Source organism: Coptis chinensis, unplaced genomic scaffold, assembly GCF_015680905.1.
Source record: "Coptis chinensis isolate HL-2020 unplaced genomic scaffold, ASM1568090v1 utg279_pilon_pilon, whole genome shotgun sequence".
NCBI classification, from domain to species: Eukaryota; Viridiplantae; Streptophyta; class Magnoliopsida; order Ranunculales; family Ranunculaceae; genus Coptis; species Coptis chinensis.
The window spans coordinates 187,194-206,578 of NW_028238138.1; the positions used below are offsets into that span (position 1 = coordinate 187,194).

At 36.3% G+C, this 19,385-nt stretch overlaps 2 protein-coding genes across 2 annotated transcripts; both read left to right on the forward strand.

Moving 5' to 3' along the window:
- Positions 1-971: 971 nt before the first annotated feature.
- LOC147473322 (Tetratricopeptide repeat (TPR)-like superfamily protein) lies at positions 972-9,168 on the forward strand. The gene is made up of 14 exons (XM_086587586.1): positions 972-1,525; positions 1,658-1,783; positions 2,288-2,357; positions 3,019-3,132; positions 3,663-3,746; positions 4,249-4,299; positions 4,506-4,535; positions 5,233-5,295; positions 5,395-5,460; positions 5,563-5,691; positions 6,203-6,238; positions 6,779-6,898; positions 7,440-7,628; positions 8,765-9,168. Exons 1-14 carry the CDS (start codon positions 1,410-1,412, stop codon positions 8,873-8,875), a joined length of 1,305 nt encoding a protein of 434 aa, XP_086443712.1. The 5' UTR covers positions 972-1,409; the 3' UTR covers positions 8,876-9,168.
- Positions 9,169-10,002: 834 nt separating this feature from the next.
- LOC147473323 (exocyst complex component EXO70A1-like) lies at positions 10,003-18,271 on the forward strand. The gene is given in 14 exon segments (XM_086587587.1): positions 10,003-10,179; positions 11,159-11,225; positions 11,329-12,654; positions 12,733-12,934; positions 13,110-13,352; positions 13,898-14,036; positions 14,123-14,335; positions 15,128-15,169; positions 15,171-15,334; positions 15,878-16,078; positions 16,160-16,259; positions 17,064-17,173; positions 17,491-17,637; positions 17,724-18,271. Coding segments are annotated over 14 exon segments (3,213 nt in total). The 5' UTR covers positions 10,003-10,074; the 3' UTR covers positions 17,878-18,271.
- The last annotated feature ends 1,114 nt before the right edge of the window (positions 18,272-19,385 follow it).

A 19,385-nucleotide genomic window follows, 5' to 3' on the forward strand; every position in this document is an offset into this window, starting at 1 on the left:
TCATAGGATGGTGTGGGGTGAAAGATGAGGCCTTAAATCGCAGAGGATATTATTGTCTCTTGTTCCTTTACGAGATCTGGTCTAGTAGAAATAAAACTAGGATGGAACAGACAGTAGTAGAGATCAGTAGGATGTTACAACATACTGAACCATCAAGATTGAGATGCTCTGAGGCCTTCCTTTCCAGCAATGAACCTTTATTATCTGATGTTCTACCTCTGGGTTCTATTGGTTCTTGGTAGGGCAGGGATCGGATCGGATATGGCTATATCTAGTTTCATAATATCCGAACCCGATTAACCCGATCGGATAACACTCAAAATTTTAAAAAAACCCAAAAAATATATCCGAACCCGAACGATCCGAATAAGTAAACGGATATAAAAATCGACCCGAACCCGAACTATTCGGGTCCGGGTCGGGTTCGGGTCAAACCCGACCCGATTCCCTGCCCTAGTTCTTGGTGTCCTCTTGTTGCTCCTTGGACTAAAATAAATTTTGATGCTGGTTATGACAAGACTAATGTTAAGGCAGCAGCAGGAGTTATTTACAGGAATGTAGCTGGTGTGATCCTAGGAGCTACTTTTAGAAGGTTTTATGCTAAGGATATGGAACAAGCTAAGGCTATAGGAGTTGAAGCGGCAACCCTTTTGTCCCTACATCTGAAGCTTTCTTCTGTCATTATGGAGGGCGATTCTTCTTATGTTATTTATAACTTTAATGCATGTAATATGTATGTCAGCTAGAATATCTCTGCTATTGTATGTTTTGTTAAGTCCTTAGTTGCAAAACTTCACGATGTTTTTTTTGTATGGGTCTGTCGAGCGAGGAATGGGTTGGTTCATGGCCTTGCTTCTTGGGCTCTCAAACAAGTGCCAGGAAGCCAGGAAGTTAGCCCCCCTTGTGTATGGAGTCTGTAAATATTTGGACTCTTTGACCTATATATATAGAAAATGGGTTATCAAAAAAAGAAAAAAAAAAAAAACATAAAATGTGAGTATGTTTGAAAAATAACAATAGAGTTTTTCCAAATAGTCGCAATATTTTGATTTTGATTTAACTGATAAAAACTTAAATAAGAATAATATGTTATTTTAGCATTGGTCAACCCGGTGGCTTAATTATTTGCGTAACCAAACTAGAAGCGAAATTAAAACGATTTTGTACTACGGGCCCGTTTTCTGACAAAATAAAATTCTCTCTTATAAAAGTTTTATTTTCGTTCTTCTCACTCATCTTCTACTTTATTTTCCAGTTGAATTATTATTATTATTTAACATGTCGACGGAAATCGAAGAAACGGAGGAACCAACAACAACACAACTAGTTAATGAACAAGATTCAGATCCAAAGCAAGAGATTGAAAAACTTGCCGTTATTGACGAAGACGAAGAAGCCGAACGTTTACAATGAGGGAATTGTTGAATGAGTTGAAGGAAGATGGTAATGAGGTTTCTGATGGTGAGTTTCTCACTACTGTTAATGCTTCCGAAGCTCAAAGACGCGATTCCACCTCTCCACACAGGTTCCCCTTATTCTAATTACATTTCTGCATCTTCACTAACTTACCATCAGATCTAATTCACCTCTTCATACATCATTCATAGTTTTCCATTAAGCGTTACATTGTAATAGTTGCTTTTCGATTTCGTTTCAGTCAAGATAACAATCACCAACAATATATAGTCCAAAACAATGTAGCCATGGATCTGATCAACAGTGTAACGGGTGTGGATGAGGAAGGTCGCTCTCGCCAACGCATTCTTACTTTTGCTGCTAAAAGGTATGTTCTTTTCAGTTTTCACCATATTATTTTCAAAGGAAACAGTGCCCCTTCTACATACTTTCCCACATTTTTATCTACTTCTTCAATTGATATTTGCTTGTATGAAGTTTCAACATTAGAACAGAATCAATCGCCTGTTCTCCCTGTATGATGGATCGTTAGCATGGGAAATAATTTCTCTCGAGGAAAAATTTGTTGGATATGGTTGTCTTATATCCTTGTAGTTGTATATGAGGTTCTAGTCCACAGCAAGAATGTACATCTCCAGAATGATGGCTCTGTGATTCACAGATACAGAACCACCCATATCCTTTACAAAGAAGATTACATTGTTTTCTAGGATTAAACGTCTACATATTAATTACTTTACTTAGTGCTCCTTGATTAATATTACTTTACCCACGCCACAACTTCAAAGCATAAGAAACAACCTCTTTTTTGTCCTATTTAAATATTTAAAATGTGCTTTAGTTTATGCTGATAATTGATTGTTTAGTGTAGATATGCCAGTGCCATAGAGAGGAATTCTGAAGATTATGATGCACTTTACAATTGGGCTTTGGTTCTTCAGGTTTGCTTCCAATCATTTTGTTTGGTCTTTTTTTTTCAAGAAAATTTGCATATATATATATATATATATATATATATATATGCTAGTGAAAATCATGCTAGTTTTACTTAGAGGTATAAGTGTTGCTAAGGAAAATGTATGAACTCCTCCATGGAATTAGACCTCCTAATATCTTTACATGAGATTACTATGCTTCGGAATCTCTCTGCACCTTTTTTTTTGATCGGAATCTATTTGCACCCATTAGTTAACTGTAACGGTTTTACTCTACGTGATGGCCTATTGAGTCTTTTGTCGCAAGGTGGGATTGTCTTCGGTTGTTAGACATGGGGTGATGGGTGCACTTCTTGGGGTTTTCTTATGTCCATTCAGTCCTTTGTAATGTAGGCCTTCTCAGCCTGCATTCCACTTAACTTTACCGAGCTAAAAAAGAAAAACTATGTCTCCCGGTTTGTTGTACAACTTTAACTTTTACTTTATAAGCCTCGAGTGAATTTCAAATATGTTTTCAAAATCCTTCAGATTTTCCGCCTTGTGTGTAATTGAGTTTCGTATATGTTATTATTTTGACATGGAACTGTGATATTTAGTCTATACGATGTCAACAATGATACAGACAAACTTAGTTACTCTTTTCATTTGATATTGATCTGGCATGCAGGAAAGCGCAGATAATGTTGGCTCAGATACTAGTTCTCCATCTAAAGATGCCTTACTCGAGGAAGCTTGTAAAAAGTATGACGAGGCCACCCATCTTTGCCCCACCCTTCATGATGTAAGTATTCCTTTCTCTTCGATGTGGTGTCTGAGTCCGACTAATATGAAATTTGCTCCCCCAATATATAAATGTTATGTCTTTGTACAACCCTTAGTCAATTCTATTGGCTTGATTTTTAATTGGATGTCAACTTGCCTATTGCCCAAACTCTATTTTAGAAATGTATGAGCGTATTCTTTATTTGCACTGTGAAAATTGTGTCAGGTATTCTATATTCAGTGAAGCTGTTCTATTTCACCCATTCTTTTTTTAGAAGCCATTCTTTGCACTACTTTTCTTTTTCGTGGCAATATTGCCATTGTTTATTGACAAAGAAAGGTTACATGCCATGCCCAGTGTTTATTATATCCTAACTGGAATGTTAATTGAGAATTTCATCCCTGATATTCTTGAAATGGTATAAACATGTTCAGTTTTCGCATTGTACAGATTGTCTCTACTGCATAAACCAAAAAAGATGATCAAAGTATCAAATGAAGCTATTCTGTTTTGTACTCCTTGATTAAATTTTGTTGACATTATTCCAGGCTTTCTATAATTGGGCTATTGCAATCTCTGATCGGGCGAAAATGCGTGGTCGTACTAAAGAAGCTGAAGAACTATGGAAACAGGTCTGGTTTTGGTAATGGCTTAATTTTCTAGAATTGTTGTTGCCATTCATAATTATTAGCTTAAAACACTGTTATCTTACTGTGTACTGTATTTCAAAAAAATTCAGACTATGTTCAGTTCCTCTGTATTCTTCCTAATTCAATCGCGTTTTCTTATTTTATTTTTGTGTTAACTTGGTCTTAATTTTCTGTTTCCACCTGCTCATGAATAATATATTTTTCAAGACTATTTTATATATCTGCTAAGATCAATCTATAAGCTTGTTGACCTAAGCTTCTAGTTCTTATGGTAGTTTTATCACTGAAACATTAGAAATTGTAGCAGTCCTATACAGAAGTATATGAGTTTAAGAAACATTGTAACTTTTTTGTGATCTTACCAATATGTTTCAGTGTTTAGAATTATCATGTGTGAATCCCCTGTTCAAGCAGTATTTAAGTTATTTAGTCCACAGCCTATCTTATAAGATTTTCATTCTTCTTCTATTGGTCAATTTTGCAGGCAACAAAAAACTATGAAAAAGCTGTTCAGTTGAACTGGAACAGTCCCCAGGTAATTCTTGCCATGCAATATCATACTCATGGTAAACATGCAGTACTTGCATTCTTCAATTCTCTCTCTCTCTCTCTACTGTCTTGAACAAATATGAACAGTCACTATATTTTTTTTGTTGAGGTTATTCTCCCTTACTTTATAATGGGTTAGCTTATAAGTTCACAGCAAACTTTCTGGAACTTACTTCATATCTGTGAACACAGGCTCTCAACAACTGGGGACTTGCTCTGCAGGTGTGTTATCTTATTCTTGTTAATACTTAATAGTGTACTGATTTTGGTTTAAGAGAAGTAGTCTCTATTCACCTAAAAAAGAAAGAAAACAAAATCCATTAATTATAAGAGCCGGTTTTCTTCAATTAGCTAAGTTGGAATCACTGATTAAATTGGAGTTAGAAACTGATTTGAATCAGTGATTTATTGCTAATGATTTTGATCTGGAAGAAATGTATAAAATTATAAATGCTAACTTCCAAAATTTGTACCAATTCATCTCATGTATTCCACTATTAGTGGCAAATGATTAATGTTTAGTTGGGTATTGGCAAATCTTAATTCTCATGTCTACTCTTTCCCCTTCCACCTTTTATTATTATTATTTTTTAGCTCTCTGGCGTTGGCAAAACATTAAATACACAGCTAAAGGCATGAAAGAGCCTCGGTTTACTTTTTACATTGGCCACTCTCCATCGGAAAGTTGGAATGGAGGATTTAGCTTCCCAACACGCCTACCCTTATTAGAGAGATTTCACCTACAAGTCATTTAAATCAGAACCGGTTGGCCAAAAAACTGGTTAATAATCACAAACATACAGAGACAGTTTTCTTGAACCGAGCTTAAGTGTACATCTCAATTCTTATTTAAAACTGAATCTTTCTTGGGCATATGCTGGTAGAATTGGCTTAACATCATTAGATTTTGTACTTTTAGGAACTCAGTGCAATTGTTCCAGCCCGCGAAAAGCAGACTATTGTGAGGACTGCAATCAGTAAGGTACAGAAAACATTTTCAAATACAAGAACACCAAGCTGCTAGAGATTACCTAGTTATTTGTATGTCTCTTACAATCAGTAATTTATATTGTTTTGGCAGTTTCGTGCTGCAATCCAATTACAATTTGACTTCCATCGAGCGATATACAACCTCGGCACAGTATTGGTCAGTTTCTTTCTTATCCTATACTGTATGATTTGTCTTCTTATTTTACTCACGTTGAATGGAATCGTTAATCTAATTGTGTATCATTTTATTTATATCCAGTATGGGTTAGCAGAGGACACATTACGAACTGGAAGGCCAGTCAATGCAAAAGATGTTTCTCCTAACGAGCTTTATAGTCAGTCTGCTATCTATATTGCAGCTGCTCATGCCTTAAAACCCAATTACTCGGTGAGTTTGTAATACTTATAATGGACAAACACTATTGCCTTGTTCTATCGCATTTGACATATGCCCTTCTCAGAAGCTCTACTCTGATTTACTGAAAGCCTCTACTCCATTATCTTTACTGTTTTAGACCCTTACTTTTAGGTTTGGACCATCTGACTTCTCAGTATCTAACATCTGTTGTCAAAGTCCAACATATTGATAAATTCACGGAAAGATAAAAAAAATAATGCATAAATTATGAATGGTAGATTTAGGGGTGAATGGTAAATTTAAGGAAAGGTAAATTATTTTGATCAACGAAAAACAGGTTTCTCTTGACTTTTATGGTTGTCTCCAGGTAGCATTTCATCTTGACTGAATTTTGAATTTCCGAGCATGAAGTCTGAATGTGTTTGGGAAGCTTTTAAGCTTATCATTATTGGTGTTCATTCTTTTATAAATCTGCAGGAAACTATCATGTTATCTTGCTAATTTACAGAAGTCTAAACAAAACAATTTCTGTGACCTGCAGGTTTACCGTAGTGCTTTGAGACTTGTCAGATCCATGGTCAGTGCTAATTTATTATATATTGTTTGCTGTTTATAGAGATATCTTTTTAACACATTCAAAACTGCCTTCTAAATGCCACTTTTGGCCTTTATTTTGGTTATATACCTTTTTTTCATTTCTTTTTTCTGCCAGGAAAACTTTGATACCAATATCTTTGTCCAACACTATGTTTCCATTGGATATTTATATATGTCATCTTTAGCAAAAGAGAAAAAAAGAAAAGAAATGCACTCAACCTCCATATATACCAATGCAAGCTTGAATTCATATCTCCAGCAGAGCTGGCTTGAGATATTTGGCATAACTTGGCAAAAAAAAAAAGAGAAGATGTTTGGCATAGTTAGGTGGTAGCTGCATGGGCAGGCTGTGATTGATACAGGTCGCAGAATTTGATGGATAATGAACAATCCAGAGAAATAGTTTTGCTTTGTTTAGTTAATTATTTGTTTAATTTTCAGTACTAGTTTCATTTGCAGTAAGAGTCGTGTCTAGCGAAGATTCTGTATTATACTTCTTACAGGTTTTATTTCTTCACAGCTGCCTTTGCCCTATCTGAAGGTAGGATATCTGACTGCACCGCCTGTAGGGAACCCGATCGCACCTCATAGTGATTGGAAGAGATCAGAGTTTGTTTTGAATCATGAAGGTCTCCTACAGGTAGGTTCCATTGTTTCTGCATCAAGTAAATCTGTGACTGAACCTAAAAATAAATGGCAGAGAAATCTGTTATGTTAGTACTAATTATTTATTCTCCATCAATAAAGGTTTGAAAAATGGAATTCATCTGAAGGATCTTGGTAATAGGTTCCTAACACGTCTAGATTCATTTGTTTTTAAGTGTTCAATATTTGAATAGATATGATAATAGCGGAAAAGTCATACTGTACCCACTAAAAGAGGAAAGTCTGTTTTGAGAGAGAAGGTAGGGACTTGGGAGTTGGGAGTATAAAAAAATTTCTTCAGAGGTTGGTTTATTGTCTTGGTTTTGTACCAGATGCCATTAATCGTACTTACAGTTGAGCCAATTCCTTTTGGCTCTATTGACCACCTCAGGCTTTGAATGTTTGGATATGAGACTAAGATCTATGACTATTCTTTTTGCAACATAATTATTAAGTACCATCTAGCTAAACAAGCATAGAGCTGTCCTCACGCAGCACCACCCCTAAGTACTGAACTAACACGTCCATATCTGTAGCTGAACACGACAGAGCAAAAGCAGTTGTTGCAAAGCCCTTCCGGAAAATTGGTTGCTGCTGTGAACATTGATAAAGCAGCTATAAAAGTTGATATACCAGATGTTGTTTCTGTATCAGCATGTGCAGATCTTACATTACCGCCTGGTGCAGGCCTTTGTATTGATACAATTCATGGACCAGTTTATTTGGTATGCATCTAAACTTTTTCCAAATTTTCTGAAATTTATCTTTCCATCGAGGGGTAGATTTGATCTGCTTTTCTCGTAACTTCAAAGAATAAGTTATTAGCCTTTACAAGTGAATCAATAGTACTCTTTAGATTGATCACCGCTGAATTGTCTCATTGAAATTGGTGCATTATTCTTTCTTCTTTCGTCTTTTTATCCGCATTTGTATGTGCATTAACCGTATCTTAGTATGATTTGGACCAAGAACCCTAGGGCGAACCCCATGGCGGCTTCTTAGTGCTTTCCCTGTTTTGTTGACCACGACTTACTAAAATCGAGAAGTCTTATTGCATGCTCTAGAATTGGCATCTTTTCCTGTGCTTTCCCAGGTCTACAGAACTTCTACTAAACTTGAAATTCAATCTTTGTATTCTGTCAGTACTTAAAATAGTATGATGAAATTGACTCTATTCAAGTTGTGGAGTGAGGTAATTTAGGAAGGTTTGAAAATATTTATCTTGCAATGATTGATAGGTCTACAATTTCTGAAAGCACGCATAATTGTTTTTGAATTTCGTTAAGACGAATAATACGTTAGCCGATTTGGCTGATCGGGTTTGTCATTTTAGTGGGAGTAGTGAAAACTACATATTCTGAAAGATTTCTTACTTCACGAACTTTAGTGGAATGCTCATAAGCGGCTCACTGGTCAGTTTCATACATAGTGTCTCACTAAAAGGCTACTAATGTTCGAAACAAACTTTTGAGAGACAACTTGGACTCCCAGTCCCAGGTAAAAGCTGTCTTTTAATGAAGGGTGTATGTAAGAATGATTTTTGAGTTGTTTCTTAGCAATTGGCATCACTTCAGTTTTTATCATGACACTCTCTGCTGGATAGAAGTATAGAAATGCAGATTTATATCATTATTCTTTTCTTATCTTTAATTCAGTGAATTCATGTTTATGATTATGCGTAAGATTACTGGATTTCACTGTAGATGCCATTCAACTTTTGCACAATCTGTGTAACTAATGAAAGTTATGGTTATATTATCGCTGGTTACACATTTTACAATTGACTATTTTTAGATTCTCCGGTAAGTAACTATTGAATCTTATGGTATGCTGAGCTAATATCCGTTTGTGCTTCTCCTAGGTTGCTGACACTTGGGAATCCCTAGATGGTTGGATTGATGCTATTCGTCTTGTTTATACAATCTTTGCCAGAGGAAAGAGCGATGTTCTTGCAGGCATCATAACTGGTTGATTCTATCCTTGAATCAGCGCTGCATTGTTAAGATCTGATCCCTAGCGGCCTATACATATTGAATTTTGTTTGTTCAAAGTAGACTTTGTATATTAGTTTTTAACATTTGAGTTTACCTAGTCTTTCCCTCCGTTCTAATTGGTTTGAGCTCCGCAAGTGGTTCTCTCAGTTACGAAGTTGAAAGTTTTATTTTTCCATCTGTTTTTGTAAATGTTACGCTTAGTTCATATCTTGAAGGTACGAATAAATTGTGTCAAAGCGAGGATGTATACATAGTGATTTGATTAGTATCAGGCTCGAGCATTCTTCAAGTTAAGGTCGGGCTCTGACCCGAGTGAGTGAAGCAAACTTTGATCCAAGCCGAACTAAATGAGTAAAGCAATAGGCAACCGAATGAATAAAGGTCAGCTTAGAAAGCGAATGGTTGGTGTTGTATTATATAGTTGTTGATTTTATTTTATGGTCTAATACATTCCCTGTGATTAGACAGTTCTTACAAGTAGAAGTTTCAGTGAGTCGTTTGAACGTTTTTAACAAAGCCCTTGGGTGAAAGTTGAACTCAAAAGTTAGAAATTATCAAAAGTAGAAGTTTCATTGATCTTTAGGTTTTCTAAGAATTTGGTACATTTATCGAAAACTTTGTGGATACTTGGATTTCAATTTTATTTTGCACGTGCAGACTGCGTGATATCCACACCCTCTCTCCCACTATATGATAGCCAGATCTTTAGGAGGAAAATTTCTCAACCGAACTGTGTATTTGTAATCTCTCTATTTTATGATTTTAGAACCACCTCCTTTAATTATTCTAATCAGTTCCATCTTTTTTAAACAATTTACCAAAAACTCTTTCACTTTATTGAAATTAGAATTAGCTTCATATTATTTAAAATAATTTAGAAAATTTTATTCACGTCACTCAAATTATATTCAACCCCTCCTAATGTTTTTATATTATTTTTTAGATTATAGCTAGAATTCAAAAAATCATACTATCAGAGAGATGTAAAGCGACAGGTTTAAAGATTTGAAAAAACACGATGCGTAGCACGTTTCCCATACTCGTATAAAGCAAAAACGCAACGTAGAGGATCTCGATTATTACAACGAGTATTAATACTCTTGTTGACTTTATTAAAAGCACGAGTAGAAGTGAAGCCAGTTTCTCTGTTTTGTAAGTGACTCAAAACATAAATTTGATGTTTAGAGAGCAGAAGAAGAAGATGTCTACCAAAGTCTATTCTTTTGAGGATGTCTCCCAGCACAACAAGACCAGGGATTGCTGGCTCATAATCTCCGGGAAGGTTCTATTTTAAGTATTTTATTACTTTCTTTCCCAATTTAACATCCAGTGTTGTATCTCTCTATTTTATGTTTTGCTAATTTGAAGATTTCATATACATGGTTTAGGTTTGTATGACGTACTTCCTTGCTACTTAGTACATTAATTAGAATCATAAGCCGCTCCCAACTATTGGATAGAAACCACTATAAGGATTTTTGTTCTGATATAAAATTATTTCAAAACCCTGCTTGCTGATCCCTAAATGAAAGTGGAAGATCACCGATGAAGATGAAGAAAGATCAAAGTCTTATGAAAACTTCTTATGCGGTTGTGAAAGCAAGAAGCCACAATTTTGATAGAGGAGCTACCTTTTTCATAACCATCCTCCTTAGTAGTTAAAATTGAGTAAGTTTGCAACTAGATGCATCATAAACACCAGCTTCAGCAAATGTTTAGTGGTATATTGGTGACACGTCTTAGAGAATAGTCACCTTCACATATGAGCCACCTAGGACAAACTATTTAGTAGAGTCACATGGTGGTGGCTGGTAAACTATTTAGATCCCGTCCCACCAATTATATGAACGTTTGGAAACAGGAAAATAAAATAGCGAGACAGTATGAGAGATTCTTTCCGTGATTCCCCACTAGGTGACTTTGTATAGCTACCCAAGAAGTTTATCTTGTTGGAACTTGTATTGGGAAGCTCTATTAGTCAACATCTTTACTTTAAGTTAGGATCTTGGGTACATTTTCTATCTTTTTTTCTCCCTCCAACATCTTCTTTTAGCGTGTCTAGAATTTCGTTGGAAAGTGGTGGCTTCCATGAAACAAGCTTTCGTTGTCCTATCAGCTTTAAGTACCTACACAAACCCAACTTTAAGGGACCTTGTTTAAAATGCTTAGAGTTTAGCATTAGCCATGACATTAAAGTAAAATCATTTTTAATGTCTATGATGTACAAGATTTAACTTGTACTTCCCATACTACTTTTTCAGGTCTATGATGTAACTCCATTTATGGACAACCATCCTGGAGGTGATGAGGTTTTGCTTTTTTCTACTGGTAAGGATCGTCCTTTTACCCACGTATTCTGCTAATGAGTTGGTGATAGCTGCTAATGAGTTAGTGGTGATAACTCTTATCATATGTATTTGAACGTATGCAGGAAAAGATGCGACAAATGATTTTGAAGATGTTGGTCATTCTACTTCGGCAAGAAAGTTGATGGCTGAATACTACATTGGTGAAATTGATCCTTCAACTGTTCCTCTAAGACGAACCTATGTTCCACTTCCGCAGCCTCAGAGGAAGTTCAGAAGCAGGCAAAGATTTGAGAACGTAGAAAAGATTGAGGATCCTCGTAAAGAGGTGTCTAATACAGCAATTAAAAGTCGGTTGAAGATAGATGAAGACCAAACTGATAGTGCTCATACAAAAGTGGTTATTGCAACGGAGAAGAAACAGGAATTGGAGAAAGTGATTGAAACTGCCAGAGTTGTGGATGTTTTGGAAGAAGTGGCCAATGGCAACTCAAACTCAATTGAATTGTTATTAGATGAGCTGGGAAGAAAGAAGATCAGACAATATTCACATAAGGATCTTACGAGCATTACTGAAAATTTCAGTAATCAAATAGGTTCTGGTGCGTATGGAGATGTCTTTAAAGGTAAATTACCTATTGGCGTGCAAGTAGCCGTGAAAAAACTAAAAGACAACACGATGAATGTCATGGAATTCACATTCATGGCTGAAGTGAGAACAATGAGTAGCACTTTGCATCGACACTTGGTTATACTTTATGGCTACTGCTTTGAGGTCAATATGAAAGCACTTGTCTATGAATATTTGGAGAATGGATCTTTCGATAAGGTTTTATATGAGAATCACCTTAATTTACCATGGGAGAAATTGTGTGAGATTGCAATTGGGACGGCAAAAGGGCTTTCTTATTTGCACGAGGGTTGCGTGCATGAAATAGTTCACTATGACGTAAAGCCTGGTAATGTGCTCCTTGACTCAAAACTTTGCCCTAAAGTTGCAGATTTTGGAATGGCCAAGATTTCTCAAAGAGATTTAAGTCATATATCTCTGATAGAGTTTAGAGGGACCCGCAGCTATGCTGCCCCAGAAATGTGGATGCAAATGCCAGTAACTTCGAAAAGTGATATTTATAGCTTTGGAATGATGTTGTTTGAAGTTTTGGGAAGAAAGAAGAATCTTGATGGCGAAAATTGGTTACCTGGACAAGTTTGGGAAAAGTTCAAGAGAGGGCAACTGGATGAAGTTATGGATGAATGTGGCATCGCTGAGAAGGATAAAACAAAGGCAAAGACATTAGCTACAATTGCGTTATGGTGTACGCAATACAGGCCTAATGACAGACCAACGATGAGCGTTGTGGTGCAGGTGCTTATGGGGAACATACAACTTCCGTCACCTCCTGATCCGTTCTATCCATACAGTGGCTCTTCAATTGGATCTCTCACGCCAGGTATTCTTTCTTCTTCTTCTTATTCTTCTTCTTCATGTCATGTTTTTCCATTATTGATATCTAAAACCATCTAGGCAGAGGCCAAAATACTAAGGGGCCCGCATGAAGACCTAGAAAGTTATCTAGAAGCAGTCGCCCAACCTAGAAGTAATATCAGTTTCTTCAGTACCAACAAAAGCTTTAAGAGCAGTGATGGCGTCCTCAACCATACAAATAATCTGCTCACTAAGGCTATTTCAAAGCTCCAAGACGAATTTAAGCAGCTATTATCATCCTACAGGTCCAAATTTATGTGTTCAGCATTGCATGATATTCTATTTATAATTTGTGTTATCAACTTTTTATTTTATCTGAGCTGCCATCATAAGGATTGTAAATCTTATACTTGTTCTATCTTATCTACTTGTACTTTTTGTGCAATGATCTAATTTAATCATGTTTATCTGAATTTCCAGCAAACCTGTGGAGCCTGATGTTCTTTTTGATTGCCTTCCCAATTCCCTGAGACCGTCGGGATCACCTGGCCAGGGCAAGAATCCATCGTCCACCAATCATCCTGACAATCAAAACAAAAGCTTAGAAACTGCTGTGTATAAGCCTCCAACTCTCATACCAGCAAGAATTCTTCCTTTGTTGCATGATTTGGCGCAGCAAATGGTCCAGGCTGGTCACCAACAACAATTATTCAATATTTACAGGTAAAATATCTGCCTCCCTCTCTTCCATCAGCTACTGTTTCTTTTTCCTTTTTGTTTTTATATCAAAAACAAAGAGTATGTAAAGGTGAAGTTGGCTTACAGTAAGAGGGGAATTTTACTAACAAGAGATGCAAGTAGGAAGTATTAAAGTATCATATGCAATTACGCAGCATAGCTTTCCCCATCTGAGAAAAAAAGAAAATAGAAAAGAAAAGAAAATTTCATTAAATTAAAAAGTATATGTACGGATGTACCCCATTTCTTTGATCCATAAATGAGGCCACAGCAACAAGATCCTTTATGACGACATAAAAGATCCATATATTCCGCCTAAGATCTCCTTGAGCCTCTCGTGTCGTACCAAAATCTTAAAAAGGAACAACTCCTGGAGCTTTTTGTTACATGAGGAAATGCCAGAACTTCCAGTATTGGAAGAGCCCCATTCACAAACAAGAAGCAGCAATGAATTTGATAATCTACTGTTAATCCCTCTCCTGATACAATGAAAGTTGAAACACAGAAAGCATTTTTGTTAATGTCCACAGGGATGCTCGAGCTTCAGTTCTGGAGCAAAGCCTTCGAAAATTGGGTGTTGAAAAACTTGGTAAAGATGATGTGCAGAAGATGCAGTGGGAAGTTTTGGAGGCTAAGACTGGGAATTGGATTCATTTCATGCGGATTGCAGTAAGAAACAAGGATTTAATTGATTGAGATTTAATTCTCCATAAAGGTTTCCTTTTTTGTTCCAAATTTGATTGTTTTTCACACAGGTTAAACTGCTATTTGCCGGGGAGTGGAAAATATGCGATCAAATATTTGAAGGCAGTGATTCTCTTAAGGACCAGTCTTTTGCTGAAGTTACTGTAAATAGTGTAGCCATGCTTCTTAGTTTTGGAGATGCTATTGCCAAAAGCAAAAGATCGCCGCAAAAGCTTTTTGTTTTTCTCGACATGTATGAAATAATGTGTGAACTTCAGTCAGAGGTATGATTAATAGTTTCTAAGTTTTTACGATTCTGAGTAGGCATAAGTAGTAGTTTCTACTTGTTTCTTGATCAGTATATTTCTCTATTTGTCATCTAAAACTGATGAAGTGTTTAAAAAACAATAAACCGATTGTAGCTTATGCCTTTTTGCGAGTTTTAGGATATTAGCGCACTGAGGCAAAGTAACCCAAAATCCTAAAAACTTGGCTTTTTTCAAAAATATCAACTTCTTCTTCTCACATCCACCCTCAAATTTTTAAAACATGGCTGATGTTATGCTAAACTACTGCTTTTTCTTTCAATGACATTGTTTTCAAACAATAATTTTTCTTTTTTCTGATAAGAATGGTTTTTCCATTCAAATTCTTATCATAAATTGAAATTATTTAGTTTTTGGTTCTAGTAGTAAATGTGGTAAAGAAGTTTCTGTAGACTGCATTGGGTTAGGTATTGCACTATAATTCCAGCTGGACCTCCCAAAATGACTAAAATCATCTGAATTTTGAATTACTAGGGGAGTATCCATCTAGTATATAAAATGGTGCAAGAGTGAGCATCCATGTCCCAAGTTGCATAAGTGCATATGAGGAGATACAAGCATGACATTCAAAATACCCCCTTTTAGGACATGGATATATAGTAGTGAACAGAGAACACAAGTATTGAAGCTTTGTGGCCATAATTTAATAGGCAGCTTTGACAAATTGGGAGGGCATATTTAACAAAAATAGGCATGGATTTTTTTGTATATGTTATTCTTTTAAATGATTAAATCTGATATCCTGGGCAGATTCAAACAATTTTTGCAGGCAAAGCTTGCACTGAAATCAAATGAATCGGCGTTGAGTTTGACAAAGAGGTTGGCACAGGCGGCCCAAGAAACCTTTGGTGATTTTGAAGAAGCAGTTGAGAAAGATGCTACAAAGACTGCAGTCCAGGATGGAACTGTACATCCTTTGACAAGCTACGTAATCAATTATGTGAAGTTTCTGTTTGAGTAAGTCTATGTGCTTAAGAGGACTACTTTTGCTACTCCTTTTCCTGTGGTGTTTAATTTCTGATTTTGATATTCAACGATGATTGCCCTTCGTTACAGTCTTGCATCCTCCTGTATTATAGTAGTAGATGGTTGTAGTTTGAAGAAACATAGACATGATTGAGGATGTATATTTTAATTGTCTGCCACATACTGCTATCTGCATCCATCGTTTAGGCTAATGGACTTCTTTTCTAACCATTCTTCATTTTATGGATGAAGAAAATAAAATGCCCATTAAGTCATTTCTGTTGGGATATGGAAACTTTTGATCACAGCATGCTTTCTCTTATCTTTTATGTTTCATTTTAGTTTGTTGTCTATGGTTTATCTTACGAAAAAAAACAATGAGCAAGGCCATGACTCCATGTCATAAAAGATTTTGCTCTTTCTCTTTTTGTTATTATGTTGTTGCAGTTATTGTGTGTAATTACTTCTTGCTATACGTAGTTTGCTTGGGATGGCTTATATGACCTGACATAATCATGGACTGAAAATGTGCAGCTATCAATCTACACTGAAGCAATTATTCCAAGAGTTTGAAAAGGAAGGTGAAACTAATTCACAGTTGGCATTGGTGACAAAACGGATAATGCAAGCTCTTCAGACTAATCTTGATGGAAGATCAAAGCAGTATAGGGATCCGGCCTTGACTCAATTGTTTCTTATGAACAACATTCACTATATGGTCAGATCTGTGAGAAGGTCTGAGACAGCCGCTGACAGTTGGAATTAGTAGACCAAGGATATATAATTAACTAGAGATAAAGCTTTTTTATTTTCCAGGTCAGAGGCAAAGGATTTGTTAGGAGATGATTGGGTGCAAATACATCGTAGGATAGTGCAACAACATGCAAATCAGTATAAAAGAGTCTCCTGGGGAAAGGTTTTCTTCTCCACTTTCTTCTTGATTGTTATGTATATCATTTGTCATATCTCAATGTGTGCTGCTTAAACTGTTTTTGCTTGAACTCTAAATTTTGTTTAAAATTCCATTCTTGGAACTTCAGACTTTTATAAAACTTTTTGCTCCGCAAGTCAAACTTGCTCGCAATTCTTTTCTAATTCTATAAATATTTGAGGGGTGAGGTTCAGCATTTGTCTATAGAACATCTTATTGCACATTAGCTGAATTTGACGAACCTGATCTAGATTCAAATTTAACTGTTAAAGCTTTATTGTGCAACATCACTTCAAGGATTCCTGTGGCATAGATGTTGGATTGAATTTCACAAGGACATATTCAGTGCATCAAGTATCAAAAACCTTAGTAAGTAGAGATAGTCTATGGGGATCATGAGCAAAAAAGGTAATTATTTGGGTATAATTAGTGATGTGAGAGACTAGATTTAGACATGGAAGAGCCTACTTCACTTGGAATAGATGGTGACAACTGTAAGAGTTATTCACTTATTTATAGGCAGGACAAAAGAGGTATTAACATTTGGGACACCTATCAATTAAGAGAACAAGAAGAGAAGGGATAGTTGTTGATTCATCTGATATGAAACTCTTCTTACTAATCACTCAGGCCTCTGGTATCTGTTGCTGTTTTGAATGTTTTCATGGTTGCTAATCTGAAGCTGTTGGAAACAAATTTCAAATCCTAGGTTCTTCCATGTCAGTTTCGAAGTAAGATTAGAAAATGAAATTCTCTTGGTTGTTTTAACCCATGCATCTTCTACTGCAGATTTTGCAAACTCTTTCGGTTCAGGGCATGACTTCGTCAGGGGGTGGTAGTGGAATGGGAGGTGACGGAGGAAGCAGCAATGGGGTTTCAACAGCAATGGTGAAGGACAGGTCATAAATATGCACCTTTGAAATTTCTTAGTTTATACAGTTTCCTTCCGCCCCTTAAGACTGATTGAGCCCAACAGACAACAGGTGCACTTTGAATTTGAAATTTTTGTCAAGGCACAAAATGTCATAATGAAATGATTAAATCTCCATGATGAGGAGATCATTTTCAGTAAAATTCATCCTCGATTCAATTCCATGCGGGCCTTATATAGGGATTTACAATGGCATCAAGAAAGGGGTCTCATAATTACCGACCAGTGCCCTAATATGTACTGTATATATTCTGGAACTGAAAAGAAGGTTTTTTTATCTGTCAGGTTCAAGGCATTCAACATGCAATTTGAGGAGCTTCATCAGAGGCAATCTCAATGGACGGTGCCTGACAGCGAGCTACGAGAATCCCTACGACTAGCAGTTGCCGAAGCCCTGTTGCCTGCATACAGATCTTTTGTTAAACGTTTTGGGTGTGTTGTCTTGGATATCTGCCACGTTGTTAATCATACGGCTTTCTTCTGTGTGGCTTTAATGATTAGCTTTGAATGTTTTACAGGGCTTTAATTGAAAGTGGGAAGAATCCTCAGAAATATATTCGATACACGCCAGAGGATCTTGACCGCATGTTGGGTGAATTTTTTGAGGGGAAAACCTGGAGTGAACCTGTCATGTCCCAAGACATGGCAAAGGTTATGTGTGTCTTACTTTAAATGCACTAGGGTAGTTTAGTATTTAAGTCTTTTTAGAGTTAGGTGATACTAGATGATGCCACGTGTATGGCCTAGATATCATCAGGTTGTAGAAGAGAGAGAAAGCAAGTGCTATATGTAATGAAAAATGATAGAGAAAACTAAGAAGAAAATAGAAAAAACCAGGCTCTTGTTTCAGTGAAACAGAGATTAGGCTCTGCATTCTTTGAATCAGAGATTATTTCAAATGTTTTGACCGGACAACCAAGCTAGTTCATAACAGAACCAAAGCGGTAGAATTTGAGTAGAAATTTGAAAATTTTCCTGATGTGTTCATAAGCTTTTGTTTGTGATTTATATTACAATAAGAAATAATGTATATTTTTTGGGTGTAAATAATAATCTGGGTTGTCTATACCCTTTGACGCTACTTGCATTGATCTCATTTTTCTTTTTCGGACTTTGGTACAACTTGATACACAACATCCAAGTAGCAGGCTGGCACCCGGGCCCTATGGGAGTTGAGTAGTCGATTAGCCCGTAGGTGACTGCGCTGAGTGAAAGTTTTAAAAAACAAGGTGAATTAGAGAGTTGCTTTTTGTAGTGTCCACTTTTGAGGTATAAGGTATATATATGAACGTTCTACGGTCATGACCTCGTGGGAGCTCTTCAGTTTCTGTATTTCTCTGGTTCAATTCTGACTTTGAAGAGAGATTTCTGATCTGACATGTAAGTAGTGGGGAAGAAACCGAAGATAATAGAACCCGTGAGTAGCACCGGCATTACTGGAGTAGCAACTTTTAGAGCACTTTCTCCAAACCTTGGATTTATATTTAAAAATACCAAATATTTTCAATTTTTTTTTTCCAATGACGCCAAACATTGTCCTTTTTTTTTCCCTCGTCCTAGACACGTATGGTACAGGTCTGATATTTCTATATGAATATATGTGTCTTTCCAGTGAGGAAAACTGAAGCCCTCTTGATTTTTTAAACCAACTAATTCCTTTTCTTCTTATTTGAGTAACTCATCCACCAAATGCATAATTTAAGTCCAACTTAGATCAGTAAAAAATACAAGTTGAGCTGTCATGAAAGATTGGAATTTGCTGTTCCGCCTTTGTAGGGATAGCAGCCATTAATTATTGGCATGCAGTTTTCTTTCGGGGCGACTACACCACATGGCCCAGCACAAAAAAACCATCCGAAGAATGTCGACTGTGATTTGCTGGTTTAGAGAGAAAACAGAAAAGAGGAGATAGAAAGAGAGTTTGAATTGTTATTTTATTTTTATCAACCAATTATAATCGATTTCTTGGGACTTTTTTTTTTTGCTGGGCATGCATTTTAGTTCTATCCTTTTCTTAATAGTTTGATACTGAAGACACTTTTGATCTGAATGGATTGGTATCTGTGACCATAGCCTAGGGAAAAGCATTAGAAAACTGAAGAAAGAAAAGGTGAAAAAGGAGAACATGGAATCTGGGGGAATAAACAAGACAGCACTATATATCTGAAATGAATTCAGCG